This window comes from Triticum urartu, chromosome 2 (genome assembly GCF_003073215.2).
Source record: "Triticum urartu cultivar G1812 chromosome 2, Tu2.1, whole genome shotgun sequence".
In the NCBI taxonomy this organism is placed as follows: Eukaryota; Viridiplantae; Streptophyta; class Magnoliopsida; order Poales; family Poaceae; genus Triticum; species Triticum urartu.
In genome coordinates, this window is record NC_053023.1 from 119,211,331 (window position 1) to 119,230,375 (window position 19,045).

Consider the following 19,045-nt stretch of genomic DNA (forward strand, 5'->3'; position numbering starts at 1 on the left):
TTTGCAGCCCTAGTTTGCAACCTGATTACAAGGCGATCAGCCCGCGCTTGCACTTTGCCCTGGACTCCTGGAGCATGAAGATGGAGGATGGATGAAAATCACCATTTGAGTATGAGCACCAATTCAAACCAGGGAAGAAGGTGATGCTCCAAGAGTACCTCGTCTGCTACATCGTCATCGAGGGCGGGATCAAAGGGCAAATTCCAATTTCCGTGAGGGTAACCGGACCATAATTCGCATCGACAGACAAAATAAAAACCAGTTAGTATTATTTTCCTCTATTTTTCCTCATATTGGCTGCAGTACAATTACACAGTCACACGTGTATTAAGTTAACCACCATGATGAACATGTCATTGCAGACAGGAAAGGTGTAATCGTTGAGACAAGGGTGAAATCCAGAGCTCCTGCTCTGCTGCTTACATCCCTGAGCAACGGCTTCCAAACGTTTTGTACAACGCCTATTTTTACTGCATTTTACCTCCAGCTTACTCTCATCCCAAAATATACAGCAGCAGTCATGCGAACAATCATGGCGATCTCGCCGGCTGAAAAAATAATCTGACAGAGAACAAGCTCTCATGATGCCTGTGCTCGCGGCAGGGTCGCTATCTCTACCAGCGTTTTGTGCAACGCTTGCGGCCTCGAGAAGAAAGGGGCGTGGTCTGAACCTTTCAGCCGCAGGACCTTCTCCGGCGGGTTAGTCACACACATGCTCTGCTGCAGGGAAAGAGGTATCGCGTTGTCCTCCGTTGTCTCGACAAAGAATCGCCGCACCGACCCGTAGTTCCCTTCTGTTAACGTGAGTTTCTCCATTACCGGGGCAAAGGGGATGGGTCTCATGGACACTGAAGCCAATGATACATCCTACAGAGACAAATGGAGTGGGTGTGAAATGTTAATTTCGAAACTAGGATTCAGTGATATGGTTGGACATGATTGTCTGACAATATACCTTGGCAGGACTTTGGTTGAATAACAGATCTCTTACTGAAGCCCTGTCGATGTTGATAGCGGTGGGAGGCCGGTCCTTGCCATTGGAGTATACTAATTCCTGTGCCTTTTGGAGCATACCATTTGTATCCATCTGAAGCAATGGGAGCACAATTGTCTGGCATCAGGCAGAATCTTTGAAGATATACTAACTTGAATGCTAGACAACATTGAAGATTATTTTTTCAGTTTTTTAATTGTAATTATGCTGTCATTGGGGTCAAACCTGTTGTTGGAAGATATCAAGAGCACTATGTCCATTTGTCAGCATTGTTGCACACAGGAAAACAGCCTTGGCAACTTTCGATGGAAACATCTCCATCGCATGGGATATGCAAGCACCCCCAAAATCATGTCCAACCAAGATAACCTGTGTAATAACAAGAACTATCAATGATGTATATTTGCTTAGGTGAACAAGATGCTGTGCACAGCAAGAAATATCACAAATAGGGACCAGTCTCAAAGGAAAAAATCTCATGGAATAAATTATGTGATGCTGAAATATCAGAACCAGCGCCACAAAAATTCCAACAATACTGAGAAAATGTGAAATTGAATCTGATGCATCAGCGAGTAAAGTGGCATGCCTTTGATAAATAAATTGCACATACATTAATGGCATGTTACCTAGCTACTCAAAACTATTCAAGTACGAGCAGTACGGCAGCAAGCATGGCCATTTTCATGAGATCCCGCTGGGCCGGCGAGCCGATCGCACGACACGGACACGGGTACTCTAGGAGACTATCTGGAGAACATTCATTGTGTAAGATTTTTGTTCAAGTAATACTGACGCCCAGACTTCAAACCGTAAGCTCAGATTCCATCTTTCATAAATTGATTCCAAAACACTGAGAACGTTCTGTGCTTATGTTTTTTCTTTCACATACATGTTGCTATCTCGAACGGTTAGGGGTTACCTTAGGCTAACAGCGTATATCTTAATACTTAATATCTTCTAATATTATCATCCATGATAGTCAAATGATTAGCCTAATAATATTCCAAACTGAAGTAAATTTTGCTAAATATGTCAAACATATTATGGTTAGAATATCAAAAGAGAGCAAACCTTTTCAGCATCACCTAGACCCTTAAGGTAAGAGGTAAGTGGCTCAGCATACTCTGAAAGACTGCTAATCTTGTTTGTATCAGAAGAATTAATCCCGGAGCCTGTTAAGTCAATAGCATTGACTTTGAACCCACTATCTTCAAGAAGTGACATGGTCTTGTACCAACACCAAGCACCAAACCCACCTCCGTGAACAAGAACAATTATGTTGGTTTCCAAATCTTTAGTGTTCAACTCCTGTTTAAAAAACAGCACATTGGTTAAGATGGTTATATGAATGCAATGACCGCAGTTACATATAGAAACAACACTAAAACATCTTTTTTGTTTAGATAATGGAAGAGCTTTATTGCTTCCTGCCTCTGCATGGTAGATCCACATCTTACATACATACAGATAACATATATTAGAGTCAAAGAATAAATCACTGAGAATCTTAAAACAACTCTGAAACATCTGCATTACTAAGCAAGAACATGCAATAAATCCCTTGAAGTTCACTAGGAATTCAGGAGCATAGGCAGTTAGGCACTAGACAAAGTGTCAAAGGTATTTGCGTTTTTCATAGTTGTAACTGTAGAAATGTTTGTTTGCCAGCGATTCGAAAACAAAAACACCAATTAACTGCCAAATGGCGTGCTAATTCAGTATCATATATACATCCATCAACTGACCAGTGGCATTGAAAATGTCAGACACGAACTACACAATCAACCAAAACCTCCCTGCTGACGGCCGGCAGCTTCTTCTTGGTAAACAGTCAGCACGCCACTAGTTGATAGCCATGTTGGCAGGTATATAAGCCAAGTTGCCGCCGGCAGCCATTTCCAGTAACGGCCAAGACAGACTAGGTGACAGCAACAAACATTTGATTTCGACAAAAATTAGGCAACACAGATTCACCGTGACTGAAACAATTTTTCGAAGTAAAGAATATCAGGAACTAGGATCCATGGGACAAGTGGAAGGTACCCTCCTCGTCCCTTCTCCAGAATAAATGAAGACATGCGACAATATCATTGTCCTAGGAGGCTAGTACAAGAAACAATCAATGTAATGGCGTCTGAATTCTGAATCATGCCAATATGTACCAACAACAACCGCCACCCATCACCCAGACGTCCGTGGTTTCCAAATACGCTCTGGACTTTTACTAAATCAATGCTCGGTAGCTTGCCATATGGATCGCATTGTGCAATCACGGAGAGATGAATGGACAGAGGCCCCTGGAGCTGTAGGTTTTCCACGTTTCGACTAGCCTATGGCATACGGGACCCCCATGTTATAGCCTCACTAACCAGCGACACAGATGGATCAGAGATTCAGAGGACGCCTGCAAAATGTAAGTACTGCAAGTCTACTTGGCAATTCTCACATCGCTAATCGCAGTAAGCACGGGAACAAATCGAACTATTGAAGGGCATTATAGAATCAGGACAGGTTCGACAAAAACAGATGAATTTTGAGGACAGAGCAACATAGAATTGAAGTAAGCATTTTTTTCTTCGAAAAGGACGATTACCCCGGCCTAAAAATCGGGCATCGTTTCGGCAAGCCGGACAAAGCATGGGAATGGATCAAATTCCACCATGGAAACAGGGGGAGACCGGAGAGGCGGAGACGGCGCCGGAAACTACGTAGAAACTACTGTAGGCGGCACTCACGGAGCCTCGGTGGCCGACGAGAAAACCGACCGATAACCACCAGAAATCCGGAGTTCCCGGCGAGTGAAGGAAAAGTCAACATGGAGCAGCGTCAAAATTTCACGCGGCGGCACGCGGACCAACTAACTAAGCAATGCGACCGGGAGAAGCGAAGCAAGCGAGGAACGAAGGAAGGAGGAGGAAGAGGACGGGGTCGATACCTTGGCGAGGAGCTGCTGCGGCTGGAGCTCGGGGTCGGCGAGGGAGCGCGGGCGCGTGCTGGAGCTCCTGGGCAGCGGCGGGCCCTGCTGCTGCCGCTTCGCGGCGTACCGCACCGACGCGGACCGGTCAAACGCGCCTCCCCCTCCGCGCTGCCCGAGCACGAGCGCCGCGGCGGCGGCCAGCGCCTGCTCGTCGATCTCCGCGGCCTTGGCGCCGCCGCCGCCGCGGCGGGAGGACGCGGAGGAGCGCCGCTTGGCCTGCGGCGGGGAGTCGGAGGGGGGCGTGCCGGACATGCAGGACATCAGAGCGCCCATCGGACCCTCCTCCCGCCCGCTCCGATTCCGAGAACCGGCGGCGATCGTGGGGCGAGGAAGGGGAAAGAGGAAGACGAAGCAGAGCAGAGGGGAGGGGGGGCGCGGCAGAAAGAAACGGCTGGAAAGGAGTACGAAAATTTATACTTGCGGTGGTACCGCCGTTTTTGCGGACAGGGGCCTCCGCTCCGGCGAAATTCGTGCCCCAGTGGTTGGTTGTTGGGGGATCATCAGAGGTGGTGCTGCTGCCTTCATTTGACACGACGGCACCGGAAATGCTGCGTGTTTGGTCAGCAAACAGGGCTGACAAAACACCACGAAAGAAGAAGAAAGATTACTACTACTGTTGCCAAGGCGATGCGATCTCCAAAGGACCGTATGTCATCTACCGTCCCTGTCACAATGGGAAAAAACTACAATATGTATGGCAGAGGTCACGGCTCGTTCCTTTTCCATACGCAGTCACGTCCTCTTTCGATGGAGCAAACTCGGAGACTTGAAATTGAATGCCCAAGGATGGAACGCCCGCTGCTACTACTGCACGATGCTGGGCAGTCGGTGTCAGCAGGAAGCACCGGAGGGATCACTGTTGCCGTCGAAACATACTCTCCGTACACTAGTATTTTACAGTGGCTGTGGGCTGTGGCTGCAAATGACTGTACTACCACTGGAGTAAACAGATGCGTTACGTTTATTTTATCGGGTGCAGTACAAGCGTGCCTCTGCGTTGGTGCGCTCGCGCGACCTCGTAGCCAACGTGAAATGCTGAAAGCGACGTGACCTAGCAGATACCAGCAGGTACTACTCGTAGGAGCGATGGAGCAGATCGGCACCGGCCGGCCGGTGATGGGTCAGGGGCCCGTTCGGATCAGCGACGTGCGACGGTGCGAGAGGAAATTTGCGTCTTCTTCTTTTTTTTACGACGGGCGACGGCCCCCTCTTTTGGAACGAACTCTCCGTTTCACGTTCCTTGCTGGGGCGACCGTTCCGTGGTTTGACGGCGACCCCACGGAACGGAACAGATCGGGCGGCGGCGCATGCAGACGGCTGAACGGGTCCAAGGAAAACAGCGCGGTGTGACGATGAAGGAAGGAATTGACCCGGGCCAGGTGGGTTGACTTCCAAGTAACGTTCGGGGCGACGTAGCTCCAAGTAGTAGTATGTGGTGGGCGCGTAGTACGTGTCCACCACATGCCACGCGCACGCCCAAATATAAATAGTGGCAGCTGAACGGATCTTGGCTTATATATTCCTCTATATATAGGAAAAGAAAGAAGATCAATATCCCGCTCGCTCGTTTCTCACGGATATATGCCAGATGGCCTCGGCGCGTACGCACACGCTCGAGCCATCATGGCGACGACACAACGACTCGCTAGCTCTCTCTCTCTCTCTACGAGGGCAAGGAATAAGCTGAGCCAGCGACTGGTTGTTGGGTTCAATTCAAGACCTGCGTGCGCCCCCAGTCAAACACAAATCATCTCCACCCCGCCAACGTCGCGATCGATTACTAGTAGTATTAGTAGTAAGAGGATTCTGCATAGAGAGAGAGAGAGAGAGAGAGAGAGAGAGAGAGAGGAAGCAACGTGTGCCGTTGACCAGGCTGATCCGCAAGAAAATCATGCTCGGATCGGACGCCGCTCCGTGGTCAGCACAGCAGCACTGTGGTGGTACTTTAGAAATTCAGAAACGGATGGAGCCGTGTGGACCAACGATGCAAGTAGTACTGCCACTCTGCTGGTACTACGATCTCTATCTGCGTTGCTGCACGAGAACATGGTGCCGAATTGTGGAGGAAAAAAGAAAGACCCATGGTGCAAGAATCAAGCAGCGCCGTTGTGCTTCATGACGGAATTGACGATCGACACGGCTCTGCTCAAGTGTGTTTCAGACAGCGCAACCCAGTGTAGCTTTCTGTTACTCCACTGTATTTCCTCCTTCCTTCGCGAAGTGGCGACTGGTTCTGGTTGGGTGAAAAAGGCCGAGCAATCTTGGTCGCGGACTTGCTTTTGCTAATTTGGCTGTTGGGATCCTCTTGCTCCTCACCCGCAAAAAAAAAAAAAAAAAAGGGATCCTCTTGCTCCTAGTGGAAGGATCGGGCAAGCTGGCAAGACAGGTCGCTCGCTCGCTGACTGGGGCTCCACAAACTCGCATGCATGCGTCAGCCTGGAGTGGAGGTTCCAGCCATGCCATTTGGACGATCTTTTCACGTCTGGTAGTATATGATATTCGTATGCCGTCGAAAGTTTGTCCCATCCTTTAAACTTATACACACCACTAACTGTCTCGATGAAATCTGGGATCAAAAGTCCCGTCGCAAAGTTGTTCTACAAATGCGCATTTTGGATGAACCATCGTGGATATTTACGGATGTGGCGCTAGTTTTCCGAGGCCGGGATGATCATTTCAGAGGAGGATGAACGCAAAGGTGCGGATATGCCTCTGTGAGGAGCTGATGAGACGACCTGATGGCCGTGTGTTTAAACATGTTTTCTTCCGAAGAGGGAGGTGTGCGTGGGGCCTGGGCTCACCAAATCATGGTTGTTAGCCTGCTAATTAGAAATACTCCTGCAGAACATGGGTGATTGATCCGCACGTTGACGACACCAACGAACGAACTCGGGTGGTCTTAAGATTAGCCAGTCATATACATGTGATTAGCACCCACGACCAAAGGTTCAACAAGGCGTTAATTAAGATTTGCAGCTCGCTCAAGGCTCGCAAATCCTGCCAGACTAGCAGTTGTGATGATAGCTAACTTTGCTTCGGCCAGAATGACAAAAGCCACCTCCAAAAATTCTTGTACGCACAGTATCCAAGTATCCAACTTACAACTTTTCCTCCTCTCCTCCTTCTCTGAACTCTATTGACAAGCAGCAGTACAGAAGTATCAAAGGAGGATTTGGTTTGATCTTTGCACAGATCAAACTCAGCTCAATCCCAACAGGCAGCTCACATGTTCCCCACCAGAAAGCTGATCTGGGAAGTTTCTCCAGATCTCTCCTTTAATTAATTATAATTAGTTATCTAAAAAAGGGCAGGGGGGAGGGGGGATGAAGAGCATCATTTCTCCCATGAGACCTCACGTACCCTCCTCATCTCCTCTCCTCTCCCCCTTTAGCTCTCCTCACTTCCTTATGATATTGATAATGCGGCAGTGGTGGCTAATCATGAAGCAACATGTCAGCATCTGAAGTCTGAACGCAGCAAAGGGGGCAGAGGATCATCCTGTCATGAGTTCCTCGAGTCCGGACTGTGGAGCAGTGAAGGTTCAGAGATTCTGTTGTGCAAAAATGATGATTATTAATGCTACTACATTGATGCGTCCCTGGGAGATGATCAATACTGAACAGTAAGGATAGAGCCAGGATTGGAACCTGGTGGGTGAGCCGTTTGAGGAATTCGTCTCCCGTCCTTGCCACGAGCCGTGGCATTTTCAGACAAAAGTGCAGGGAGAATGGCAGGATGAGTGAGCTGAAACTGAGGCGATCACTTCATCACTCGGCCCGCAGCTGAAACTGAAGCATGTAAGTGGCAGTTGGTTAAAGTTGTAGGAGTACTTTGGCAGTCTGTCGCCGCAAATCGGAAGCAACTGCCAACCGGTGATCGATCATGCATTGCATGCATGTATCGGTGGTTGAAGTGTAGCGGCTTGGCACGCCGTACCACAACTACCTGGAGCGGGTGGTCCGTAGGCCATGAGCATGCGTAGGTGCGACGCTTGTGTGTATGAGCTGCACGAGCGTGCATGCGTACATAGCCGATCGGCATGTGCGGCGCAGAAAGGCGCGGACGGCGAGAGATCAGGTTAATCTGATGATATCTCTACTACTTAGAGCCTTTCCGGAGACGTCAAATAGCGCCGTTCTGAGGGCTAACCGGCGATAATTTCAGATGGGGCCGATCGGGTTTTCAGCCGCCGTCCCCAGGTCTTCTTCTTTCTAAAAAAACATACTCGACGAAAAGTCGGCCAAACACGACATAGATTCGGTAAAATTTAGGGGTTTCATTGTTTTTTACATATTGAAAACATAATATAAAACACAATTAAAAAAACAACTACTACTACGCCGCGCCGCTGCCGCGCCGCCTATAGGCCGAAGAGCTCGCGAAAGGCATTGTAATCCCCGCCGCCGTCGTCCTCCTCCTCCTTCATGCCGCTGACATTTCTGCTGCACCCCTGTCCGGGGTCGCCTTGGCGGACGGGTTTGGCGGGCGGCGGTGCCTCGTCGTCGCTGTCCTCGAGGACAATGACGCTGCCCTCATCGCGGCCGCGGCGCTGGCGCCCTGTCTCCAGCCGGACCCAGTCCTCGCGCGCCCACTTGATGGCGGCCTCGTCGGCGATGACCATGTCCTCGTGCTCGCTCTTCACAACGACGAGGTCTGGCTCCGTCTTCGACTTGACGAGGCGGGGGAGGGAGCGGAGGAGGCACGGCCGCCCTCGTTGAAGACGAGGGCGCCGCCGCGGGTGCGCCGCCCGAGCGGTGTCTTCACGGGCTCGGCCTTGATGTTGGCGGGAGGGGGCGCGTCGCCGCACTGCGCCGTCCATGAGGAATCAATGGAAGGCTGACCGGCGGCAGCCTTGGGATTGATTCCCCGCGGAAAAACGAGGCTATGAGGAAGACAAGACGAGGCTGGTCGCTGACTCGGCGGCTCCACCGGGATTTCGCGCCAGAACGTTTCCCCGGCGCCCCCGGGCCCCCCAGCGCGTCGGTTCGACCTGGGTCCATCGGTGTCAAATTCAGGCCTAACTGATGAAAATTGGGTTTCTGAAGACGTGACTGGGCCATTTTTTTACGCCGGCGATAAAAAAGGACCGTGTGGAGAAGGGAGGGGGGAGGGGCCTGTTGGGCGGGGGCGAGTGGAGATGCTCTTAATCTCTACTACTTCTCTACTACTTAAAAAAAGTAACGTTTTCAATTCATCTTTATTCTCACTACCCCTTCGTCCAACTTTTCATGTACTCCACTGTCGGCGTTATGGGAACGGGGGTCCCCAGACTTGCCTGCCTGCGGCCTGCAGCGTGGCTCAAGTGGGGGCCCAGCGCGGCCCATCTTCATCAGCTCAAGCTCAAGACCCTCGCGAGGGGCCAAGCCTCGCGGGGCGGACGACAGGAAACTTCCTCAAAGGCAGCCTCACCAGGCAGGCTCGCGAGGAGGCGGAGAGATCAAGGCAGGGGTACCTCGCGAGGAGCCCGTGACGCAAGCCATGACGTTCGAGACCAGGCGGGCGCCGGCATGCGGAGTGTCCTTGTTTCCCCTTTGGTGCAAAGGGGGCAAGCACAGGCCAAGGCATCAGGCAAAGGTTATCATTCCGGTGCAACGAGACCAAGACCAGCAGAGCGGCAGGACGGAGGTCACCCTGGAGCCCAAGACGACGTCATCACCAGAGCTTTTGGCAGTCGAAGACCACCTTTGGTCAGGATAACTTGTACTAGATGTTCTCCTTCAAAATGGCCAATTGTTGGCGCCCTTCCCGCTCATTATTTGAGGAGAGGCCCAGGGCCTCTATAAGTAGAGCTAGCCATCACAAGCAGAGGGACACCCAGAGAGAGAGACACCCCCGGAAGGACATCGGGACACGGAGAGAAGGGGGGACCGAAAAAGAGAGATCTGGTAGAACCCCAGCAGAGAGAGAGAGAGAGAGGCGACTGAACTCACCCCAACAGTTCATCGCACCAGCTCAAGAACACCTCTCGCGAGGCTGTTCTTCCCTTGTACTGTTTATCATCAGCCCCTGAGGCAATCCACCACACCACACACTGGAGTAGGGTATTATACCACAACGGTGGCCTGAACCAGTATAAACCTTATGTCCCTTGTGTTGTTCGTTGTTTCCAGCTCAAATCACGCGAGGAGATTAGACGTAGATCGGTAGGGGAGAGATCTCCACGCACACCCTAGTGTTCGAACCTCAAGGGTCTGCCGGAATCCGAAATCCGGCATTTGGCGCGCCAGGTAGGGGTGCGCCGGAATCCTTCCTCCTCCGCATCGCATTCCGTCGCCTTGCCGTTCAGATGTCAAGCGACCCGGCTGCCAACGCCAACCGCTGGGCAGCGTGGCCCGCCCACGCCGTGTCACCGACCCAGAGCGACCTCAACCTTGCGCCTCAGGCAGCCTGCGCTCCGCAGGGCGCTGCGGGGCGCGGGTGACGCGGCCAGACGCCGCCTACCCTCACACCACGGCAGGTGCGGGCCGCGGCAAGGGCCTCAAACCACTCCGCGGCCACGGTGCCGTACACCCGATGGGAGCAAGCAAACTCCAGGGCCGCGCTCACGGTGGCCCGAGAGCTGCTACGGTGTCGGCTGCTAGAGGGCGTCCGCGACATATTGCTGGAGCGAGTCGCCGAGCTCCTGGACGCCGCCGCCTCAGGGACACCTCCTTTCTGCGTCCAGCTGCCACTCCAGACCCAAGGCGGGCCGTATGGCGGCGTCGTGCGCGCGCACGCAACTTCCGGCGGACTCCAGGGCCCATTCAGCGTCAACACCCCCGCCGGCACCGGGCGACAAGTCGCGCCGGCCTCTTCTCAGGCCAGCGAAGGGGTGTCCGCCGTGGCCTTCAGCTTCGGCGGACCGCCGCGCCATCACCCCCAAGACGGCGCTCCAAGCCAAGCTGCGTGGCATGCGGGGCGCTACAGCGAGGCGCACGGGGCGGTGGCCCCAGAAGTTTACGCGTCCCGCATGGTGGATCAGGGGGGCGCACTGGAAGAAGATCATGGCTCATTCCTCGGGCCAGGCTGGGGCGAGGAGGCGCCAGGAGCTGAGCTCTTTCAGGAACCACAAGAGAGCCTCGACGGCTGCACCGGCGGCGGCAATTATCGGGTACCACTCATCCCTCAGGAGCAAGCTTATGCTAACCATGGGTCGCAGGAGATACATGTCGCCGCAACAGGTGGCTGCCCCAATTCTGTAGCCTCATACCCCTCAGGAGGAGGGCGCAGGGGGCTGCAGGAGACGGTCCGAGATTTGGGTTCGTCACCGCGACGGTCGGAGCAAGGCCTTCTCAAGAGGGAGGCCCCCTGTCGGGGAGGTGCCCCAAGGCCTGCCCCCGGCAGGGGACCCGTGGTCGTCGGGGGAACCGCTGGCGACCGCTCTGCCCCATTGGCGTCGTCCTGGTTTCCGGTCGCCGTCCATGGCGGCAGAGTGAGGCGTAAGGCGGGGCCCTCGTCCGGCGATATGAAGCAAGGCCGGTACCTGTGAAGAAGGCCCAGTGCCTGTGAAGCTCGCCGCCCGTGACACTCTCACGTAATAATGAGTGGGGCTGTACACGCTCCGGAGTCTCCGGAGAGCCGCCCTCGGGCCTCGGGGGCTCCCGCCCACGCCCAGTGGCAGCACTTAGCTCCGCGCTGGTGAGAAGACGTCGAAGACTAGACTAGGTGCCGGACGCAGCCTTTTGCTTTTGCCTTTCCTTGTTGACAAGTTCTTCGATTTGGAATTAAGTTGGATTTGAGCTCGATGCTTGCGTGTGTTTGGGGGAAGGGGTGTCTAGTCTCGTTTGAGCAATCTGTCGCGTTCTGGTTTCGGCTTTGCGTCCAAAGTTAGCATCGGCTACCCCCTCTCGCGAGCCCCTCGCGAGCCGGGCCGGGCCAGGCACGTTTACAAACAGGACCGCTGTTACCGCACCCTTTCCGGAGGTTTTCGTCGCGGAATATACAAGTTAATCAGAAGACACCTGAGGTGCAGTGGCCCCCGTAGGCCCGCTCGGGACTCGTTGGGGTCGGAAGGTACACAAGTCACCTGACCCATCACCGGGCTAGCGGCTAAGTTCACACGCAACATTATGCTTACCAGGGTACTAATTGCAAACATTTACATGAGGGGCTTCCCCTCCCAAAATGCTCTTACATCCTTCAAGGCCAAGCCTGAACCTTCTTCGTGCAGGTTAAACAGCAGTGACATGCGGTCAGTTGGACATATCACTCACCGCGTCTTCTTGGGCATCCCCGGATGCATCACTGGCGTCGTCGACATTGCCGCCGCCGCCAGCATCTCCGTCAGCGCCAGGCTCGTCCACAACGCCGCCTTCATTGGCGCCTACGACCACGCCGTCGTCATCAGACGCAAAAGGCCCTGACGAGGGCGTCCACGTAGTCCTCCACCCACCGCGCCAGGTCGCCCCAGACGGCAATGGGCACGGGTGTGATGGTAGCGTCGAAGTCAAAGTGGGGGTCCCTGTCCTGCAGATGGCTGAAGACGCGGGAGAAGGCACGCCCGAGCAAGGCTCGGCTCCTCTCTTCGACAAGCCAACGGGACCTCTCGGATCGGTTCTCTAGAAGCGTCACCACATCGGTGAAAAATTGAAGGTTGCCGGCGTAGTTGACCTCATACGGCTCCTTAGTGGCAGCCTCGCAGATATAGCCCAAAGCTGTGTTGGCCCTCTCTCTAAGCGTTTGAAGCATGGGGGCATGCACATGCTCCAGAACCCGCCGCCGACGGATCTCGTCATCATTCCGCTGCACGACGGCCTCGGCGTCATCAACCCTCTGTTGGAGAAGAAGCCGCTCGGCCCGGGAAGAGGACAGCTCCGCCTGCGCCGCGCTGAGGGCGGTTGCGCAGGAGTCCGCACACCGCGTCACTTCGGTCAGTTTGGCCCTGAGGGCTGCGGTCCTGCCCTGAGCCTCGGCCTTGATCAGCCCCAACCTCGTCCCGCATTAGCGCTCGAAGGCCGAGCGAGTTTCTGCCACGCGGCGATCGACTTCTTCCTGGGCCCGGGCTTCGCGCGCGGCAACGTCATCCTCCGCCCGGGCCACCAGGTGCTCCCTCGTCTCCAACCGCTCAAGGTCAAGGTTACACTCGGCGGCCTCCAGGGTCAGCGCCTCCTCGCGCTTCAGAAGCTCCACCCGGTCAACAGAGGCCACCCCCATCGACTCAAGGGCTGCCTGGCGCAGTTCCACTTGCTGCTCCAGGGAGTTGCTCCAGGCTTGGAGCTCCCGTGCGCGCTCCTCCGCATCCTTGCGCCATCGGTCTGCCTCCCGAGCCTCCTCAACGGCCTGGGAGCAGGCCTCCCGCGAAGCTGCCAGCGACGCTTCAGCCTTCGCGTTTTCGAGATCACGTTGGTGACGCGCGAGGGCAATGGCTACCTTTAGTTTGCGCCTCTCCTCAGCAAGGCGCAAGCCTTCGGACTCGAGGCGCGCATCCTCGTCAGCAAGCTCTGCCCCGATCCGGCTCACCGCATCCGCCGCCCTTCGGAGGAACTCTTCGCGAAGGGCGCGTCGCTCCCGGACGCGCCTGAGCACGTCATCCGCATCACCCTCTTCCACCGGAGCATGCGGAGGGCCCCGAGGCGGCAAGCCCCCTCCCGGTGCGGAGCTGTGGGCTGGCGCCCTAGCCATCGCTGAACGGACCTCTCCGGGAATCCGGCCTGGCATCAGTCCACCCACGGAAGAGGAGCCAAAGACAGACTTCAGCCATTCACCATCTATGATCAGAGGAGGAACGCGGGGCAAGTCGGATGTGCCCCAGGAGGACTCATGAAGAAAGGACAGCGGGCGCGCAGGCTCGAGGTGCCCTATGGAACGGACCACTCCACCAACTGGTCTGGCAGCAGGGGTACCGCTCGAGCTCGTCGAGCCCAAGGCCAGCGGAGAAGGCGAAGCTTGGGGGGATGGCTCCTGGGCTGGCTCAGCGGGTTCCGCAGGGCAGGTCCTGAAAGGGCCACGATCAGTCGCAGGGATAGCAAAGTAAACGAGCAAGAAAATAAGAAGACTTACTCGTCCATGGCGAAGTACTTCCTGCGCTTCAACAAACGGCAAGGGCGGTCATTGCCACCCAAGGCCTCCTTCCTCTTGCGGAGGGCCTCGAAGTCTACGCGGAACCGACCTAAGCGCTCGGTGCAGGGGTCGGCCTCTGGTGCGGAAGAAGCGACAAGATGATCAGCGTTGGAAGAGTCAGCCTGGGGGCGCCGTCAGGCGTCGCCTCGCGAGGAACGGCTGGGGGCTCGGAAGCCCCGGCCTCAGGAACCATAGGTCGCGACTCCGCACCTGTCGCCGCTCCAGGGCGGGCCTCGGGAGATGCCGCCTTCGAGGCTTCTCGTGGCATCAGCACCTCGACATCGGGCGCCTCAACCCTCGCCGGTTCTCATCTCCCCGCCCTGTCGCCCGAGGAAGGACCGCTGTGGGCGGCAGGGGAAGCAACCACGGCGGCTGGGTTCTCGCGGCCCCATGAAGCCAGCCAGGCGCAGTCCCCACTCGTCGAAGCTGGGCATCTGCCTCACAAAATCGGCCCTGCCGGAGCAAAGATACAAGAGGATACCATTGCTCTGAAGGCTGCCTGGGAAAGGATCGCCAGTCAAGACCCTGAGCACCGTCCGCAGCACTTCAGGCACCAAGTCCTCCTCCTGAAGACGCATGCGGTCTCCATGCCCCGCAAAGTCCCACATCCGGCGAGAGTGGCGCTGAAGAGGAGCAATGCGACATTGGAGGAACTCCTTCACCACCTTGGGCGCTGTCACATTGAGCGCCCTCAAACTCTGGAAGCGGCGCCAGACGAAGGCGAGCCGGGTGCTCACGAGCACCTCATGATCCCAACCCGCGTGGGGAACAGCAGGCGAGGTCGGGTGCGAGAGCAGAGGATTGGGCACTCTGACATCCACGTACAACCACCGCTCTCTGAACCTGGCCTCAGGAGAAGGAAGGCTGAAGTCGATCCCTGAAGCGGCCGTCTCTAGCACGGCGAAGAAGCTCACGCACCCTGAGCACTGAGTGGGGTCGCTCAGGCGCAAGGAAAAGAAGTGGCGCAGCAGGGCAACGGAGGGAGGAATGCCTATCATCGCCTCGCAAACAAAAGCAAAGACATCCAGAAGGGTAATGGACTCCGGCCCGAGGTGCATCATACGGATCTGATAATGGGAGAGCACCGCGTTGAAGAAGGCGAAAAAGGGGGAATAAGACCCGCCCATAGGGCATCGACGAAGAATCGGACCTCCGTGACGATCCTATCAAGGGAGGCATGGGACGCAGGCCAGGCCGTGGTCCTGCCGCACTCGTTGAAGATAGTTGCAAGGTCGGAGCGGACCTTGTCCAAAGCTTCTGGATTGAGTATGATCGACCGGGCCATGGCGGGGGTCGCCGCTGGAGGTGTGCGGGGCGAAGGCGCGGGCTTCTTTCCCCTTCCTTTTTTCGTCGGTGCCATGGCGGTGAAGAAGAGGAAGAACTCGAGCCGGATTGGCGGCGGAGGCTGGAGCTCAAAGAAGAAGGAAAGGTAGGAGGCGGGCGAGCAGCGGAAAGGAGGAACAACTGTGTGCAACTACGGGTCCGCTTAGTCGGGTGCGTAACAAGGTGTCGTGGGGAAGCGTAGACGCCCACGTCCAATCAATCACCATGCGGTGCCCAAGGCCGCAGGCTGTTGGGGCCCGTGGCGCTTCGCGCTTGCCCCTTCGCTTTCCTGCTAGGCCAAGCCCGAGCGCGCCTTGGGCCCGGGGGCTACTGTCAGCGTTCTGGGAACGGGGGTCCCCAGACTTGCCTGCCTGCGGCCTGTGGCGTGGCTCAAGTGGGGGCCCAGCACGGCCCATCTTCATCAGCTCAAGCTCAAGACCCTCGCGAGGGGCCAAGCCTCGCGGGGCGGACAACAGGAAGCTTCCTCAAAGGCGGCCTCACTAGGCAGGCTCGCGAGGAGGCGGAGAGATCAAGGCAGGGGTACCTCACGAGGAGCCCGTGACGCAAGCCATGACGTTCGAGACCAGGCGGGCGTCGGCCTGCGCAGTGTCCTTGTTTCCCCTTTGGTGCAAAGGGGGCAAGCACGGGCCAAGGCATCGGGCAAAGGTTACCATGCCGGTGCAACGAGACCAAGACCAGCAGAGCGGAAGGACGGAGGTCACCGTGGAGCCCAAGACGGCGTCATCACCAGAGCTTTTGGCAGCCGAAGACCACCTTTGGTCAGGATAACTTGTACTAGATGTTCCCCTTTAAAATGGCCAATTGTTGACGCCCTTCCCGCTCATTATTTGGGGAGAGGCCCAGGGCCGCTATAAGTAGAGCTAGCCATCACAAGCAGAGGGACACCCAGACAGAGAGAGAGACACCCCGGAAGGACATCGGGACACAGAGAGAAGGAGGGACCGAAAAAGAGAGATCTGGTAGAACCCCAGCAGAGAAAGAGAGAGGCGACTGAACTCACCCCAACAGTTCATCGCACCAGCTCAAGAACACCTCTCGCGAGTCTGTTCTTCCCTTGTACTGTTTATCATCAGCCACTGAGGCAATCCACCACACCACACACTGGTGTAGGGTATTACACCACAACGGTGGCCCGAACCAGTATAAATCTTGTGTCCCTTGTGTTGTTCGTTGTTTCCAGCTCAAATCACGCGAGAAGATTGGACGTAGATCGGTAGGGGAAAGATCTCCACGCGCATCACAGTGTTCGAACCTTAAGGGTCTGCCGGAACCCGAAATCCGACATCCACTTAATTTCTGACCCGATTTTATTTTAATTTACTTATCAAACTTTTAATCAAAATATAAGGTAATCACTAGTCAGAATTTGATGAACATTTATTTGCACAATCGTATTATTATTGACAGATAAATCACAAGCTAACGTATTAGAATATTTATACCCCATTACAACACATGAATATTGTTTAGTCAAACAAAAACCTGACCACAAGCGTTCTAAAAAGAAAAAGGAAAACCAGCACGAAAAGGCGCCGGGCGCCGGGAAGGCAAATCCTATTTGCCGCTCTGTGCAGCAAATTGTCGCCATACCCAACACAGCTAGCAGACAAGGGACCTGACTTTATAGGGAACGAGGGACCTAATTAGTTCGCCCTTTTTTGTTTTGATAGACATCTGTAACTGTATTCATAATCATAACAATTACAGGTACACTAATTTAGACCTACGATCCAAAAAATACAAAGTAATTCTTATGACTAAGAATTACAATGAAATCTTTTGAAAACACCTTCTTCACGGCGTCAATCTCTACTCGAAGAAAATACTCCAAAGACTTCGATAAAGAGGTTGCAATTAGATTGTAGCAACGATGTTGTCACTCTTCCACCCGCACGAACATTACTAATAATGGTTTTTGACCTTCTGTTTAGCTAATGTAGGTATCCTGTCGACTATCCTGGTTTCCGTAACTTCTACCAATCCGTTTTATCTTGATTTTGGGGACCTTCTACAAGGTTATGTTTGGGTTTCTGCTATATATTTTATGGTTTTCTAGTTTTAAAAATGTTCTATTTTTTCAAAAAGTGTTCTTAATTTCAAAATTGTATGGAATTTGAAAGAAGGTTCTAATTTCCAATAAATATTCCATTTTTAAATATATATTTTTACCAATTTTAGTTTTTGTTCGGTGTTTGTAATTTTCAAAGATAACCGCAATTCGGAAAATTGCTCAATTATTTTATGAAAAATTACGAAAATTACAAAAAAACGTTCCCAAATCTAAACATTGTTTGTGTGTCCTATAAAATGTTTAAAAATTCAATAATGTACGTGTATTTTGAAAAACTAATCTCAAACTAAAAAGTTGCTCATTTTATTCTTATTTTTTGAAAAACAATCGCTAGTTCAAAAATTGTTCAACTTTTCTAAAAAATGTTCGTGTTTAGAAAAAATGTGTTTCCAAAAATCATTCGTGTTTTTCAAAAAAAATGTTGGTTTAAAAAAATCCACATCTTAAAATGGTTCAAGATTTTGAAAAATGTTGTCAATTTAAAAAAACGCCCTCGTTTAAAAATGGATGCTTGCATTTTCATAATTTCTCACAAATTTAAAAAAAAAATCATGTTTCCCTCTGATCATGTCAGCGAGAATTAATATGGATTAGAGGTGTTCATAAAAACCAGATCTTAAAATGTTTAATTTTTTAAAAAATATTCATTTTTTAATATACCAACTAGCTACAAAACTAGAAAAAAGACAATGCGGCACTCCAAAGTGTCGACGTAGCAAGCGGCCAGTAGGCGCCGCCACTCCTATTCCTTGTGTAGGTCGACAAAAGTCAAACGCGCACCACCCTACCCTTATGATACGTCTACAACTTATGTACTTTTTCAAACATTTTTACTATTATTTTGGCCACTAATTTGTATGACTTGAATAAAATTAGCATAAATTAGCGCTGTTTTCAGTAGAATTACCTTGGTGCTATTTTTATGCAGAAATAAATTGCTCAGAATTGAACGGGGATTTTTAAAGAATTGTTTTAAATATTTAATGAATGACGAAACGAAGACGGACTGGAGGGGAGTGGCACGGCCAGGTGGCGCCCCCTAGGACGTGCCATAGCAGCGTGTGGGCCCTCAGTTACCGCCTTACGACGATTCCACTAATGTCGCTTGAACTACGTCGGTATCTCCTCAGAGAGGAAGGGATGATGCAGCACAACTGCAGTAGGTATTTCCCTCAGTTATGAAATCAAGGTATCAATCCAGTAGGAGAAACAAGCAACACTATGTAAACGGTACCTGCACACAAAGAACAAATACTTGCAACCTGACGCTTATGAGGGGTTGTCAATCCCTTTTAGGTAACGGCGTCATAAATTGGCAAGTTGTCGGGAGACTTGACTTGATTCTCTCCGACAAAAGATAGGTAAAATTGTGATAGATTGGATAAATAGATCTCGAATAAAAGATGCAAATAAAATACTTTTGGGTTTATGGAATAATAGATCTGAAAATAAAAGCAAATAAAAATAGATCTCAAAGACAAGTAATAGATCGGAAAGCAAATATGATAAAGAATAGACCCGGGGACCGTAGATTTCATTAGTGACTTCTCTCAAGAAATAGCACACAGTGGGTAAACAAATTACTGTTGGGCAATTGATAGAACTTCAAATAATTATG

At 52.8% G+C, this 19,045-nt stretch overlaps 1 protein-coding gene across 1 annotated transcript; it reads right to left on the reverse strand.

Annotated features, from left to right (window-relative positions):
* Positions 1-245: 245 nt before the first annotated feature.
* On the reverse strand, positions 246-4,439 carry LOC125536256 (putative methylesterase 11, chloroplastic). Its single transcript, XM_048699449.1, has 5 exons — positions 3,933-4,439; positions 2,069-2,305; positions 1,220-1,363; positions 956-1,087; positions 246-867 (listed from the first exon to the last, which is right to left on the reverse strand). The coding sequence occupies exons 1-5, from the start codon at positions 4,245-4,247 to the stop codon at positions 580-582; spliced, it is 1,116 nt and encodes a 371-aa protein (XP_048555406.1). The 5' UTR covers positions 4,248-4,439; the 3' UTR covers positions 246-579.
* Between the last annotated feature and the right edge of the window lie 14,606 nt (positions 4,440-19,045).

What these genes read in the sequence shown, in the direction of transcription:
- LOC125536256 (XM_048699449.1), bottom strand. Translation starts at nt 4,247, where the DNA reads ATGGGCGCTCTGATGTCCTGCATGTCCGGCACGCCCCCCTCCGACTCC. An exon ending in GTCTAGGTGATGCTGAAAAG is followed by an intron (nt 1,364 to 2,068) that starts GTTTGCTCTCTT and finishes GTTATTACACAG; the next exon opens with GTTATCTTGGTTGGACATGA. An exon ending in TTGATATCTTCCAACAACAG is followed by an intron (nt 1,088 to 1,219) that starts GTTTGACCCCAA and finishes CCATTGCTTCAG; the next exon opens with ATGGATACAAATGGTATGCT.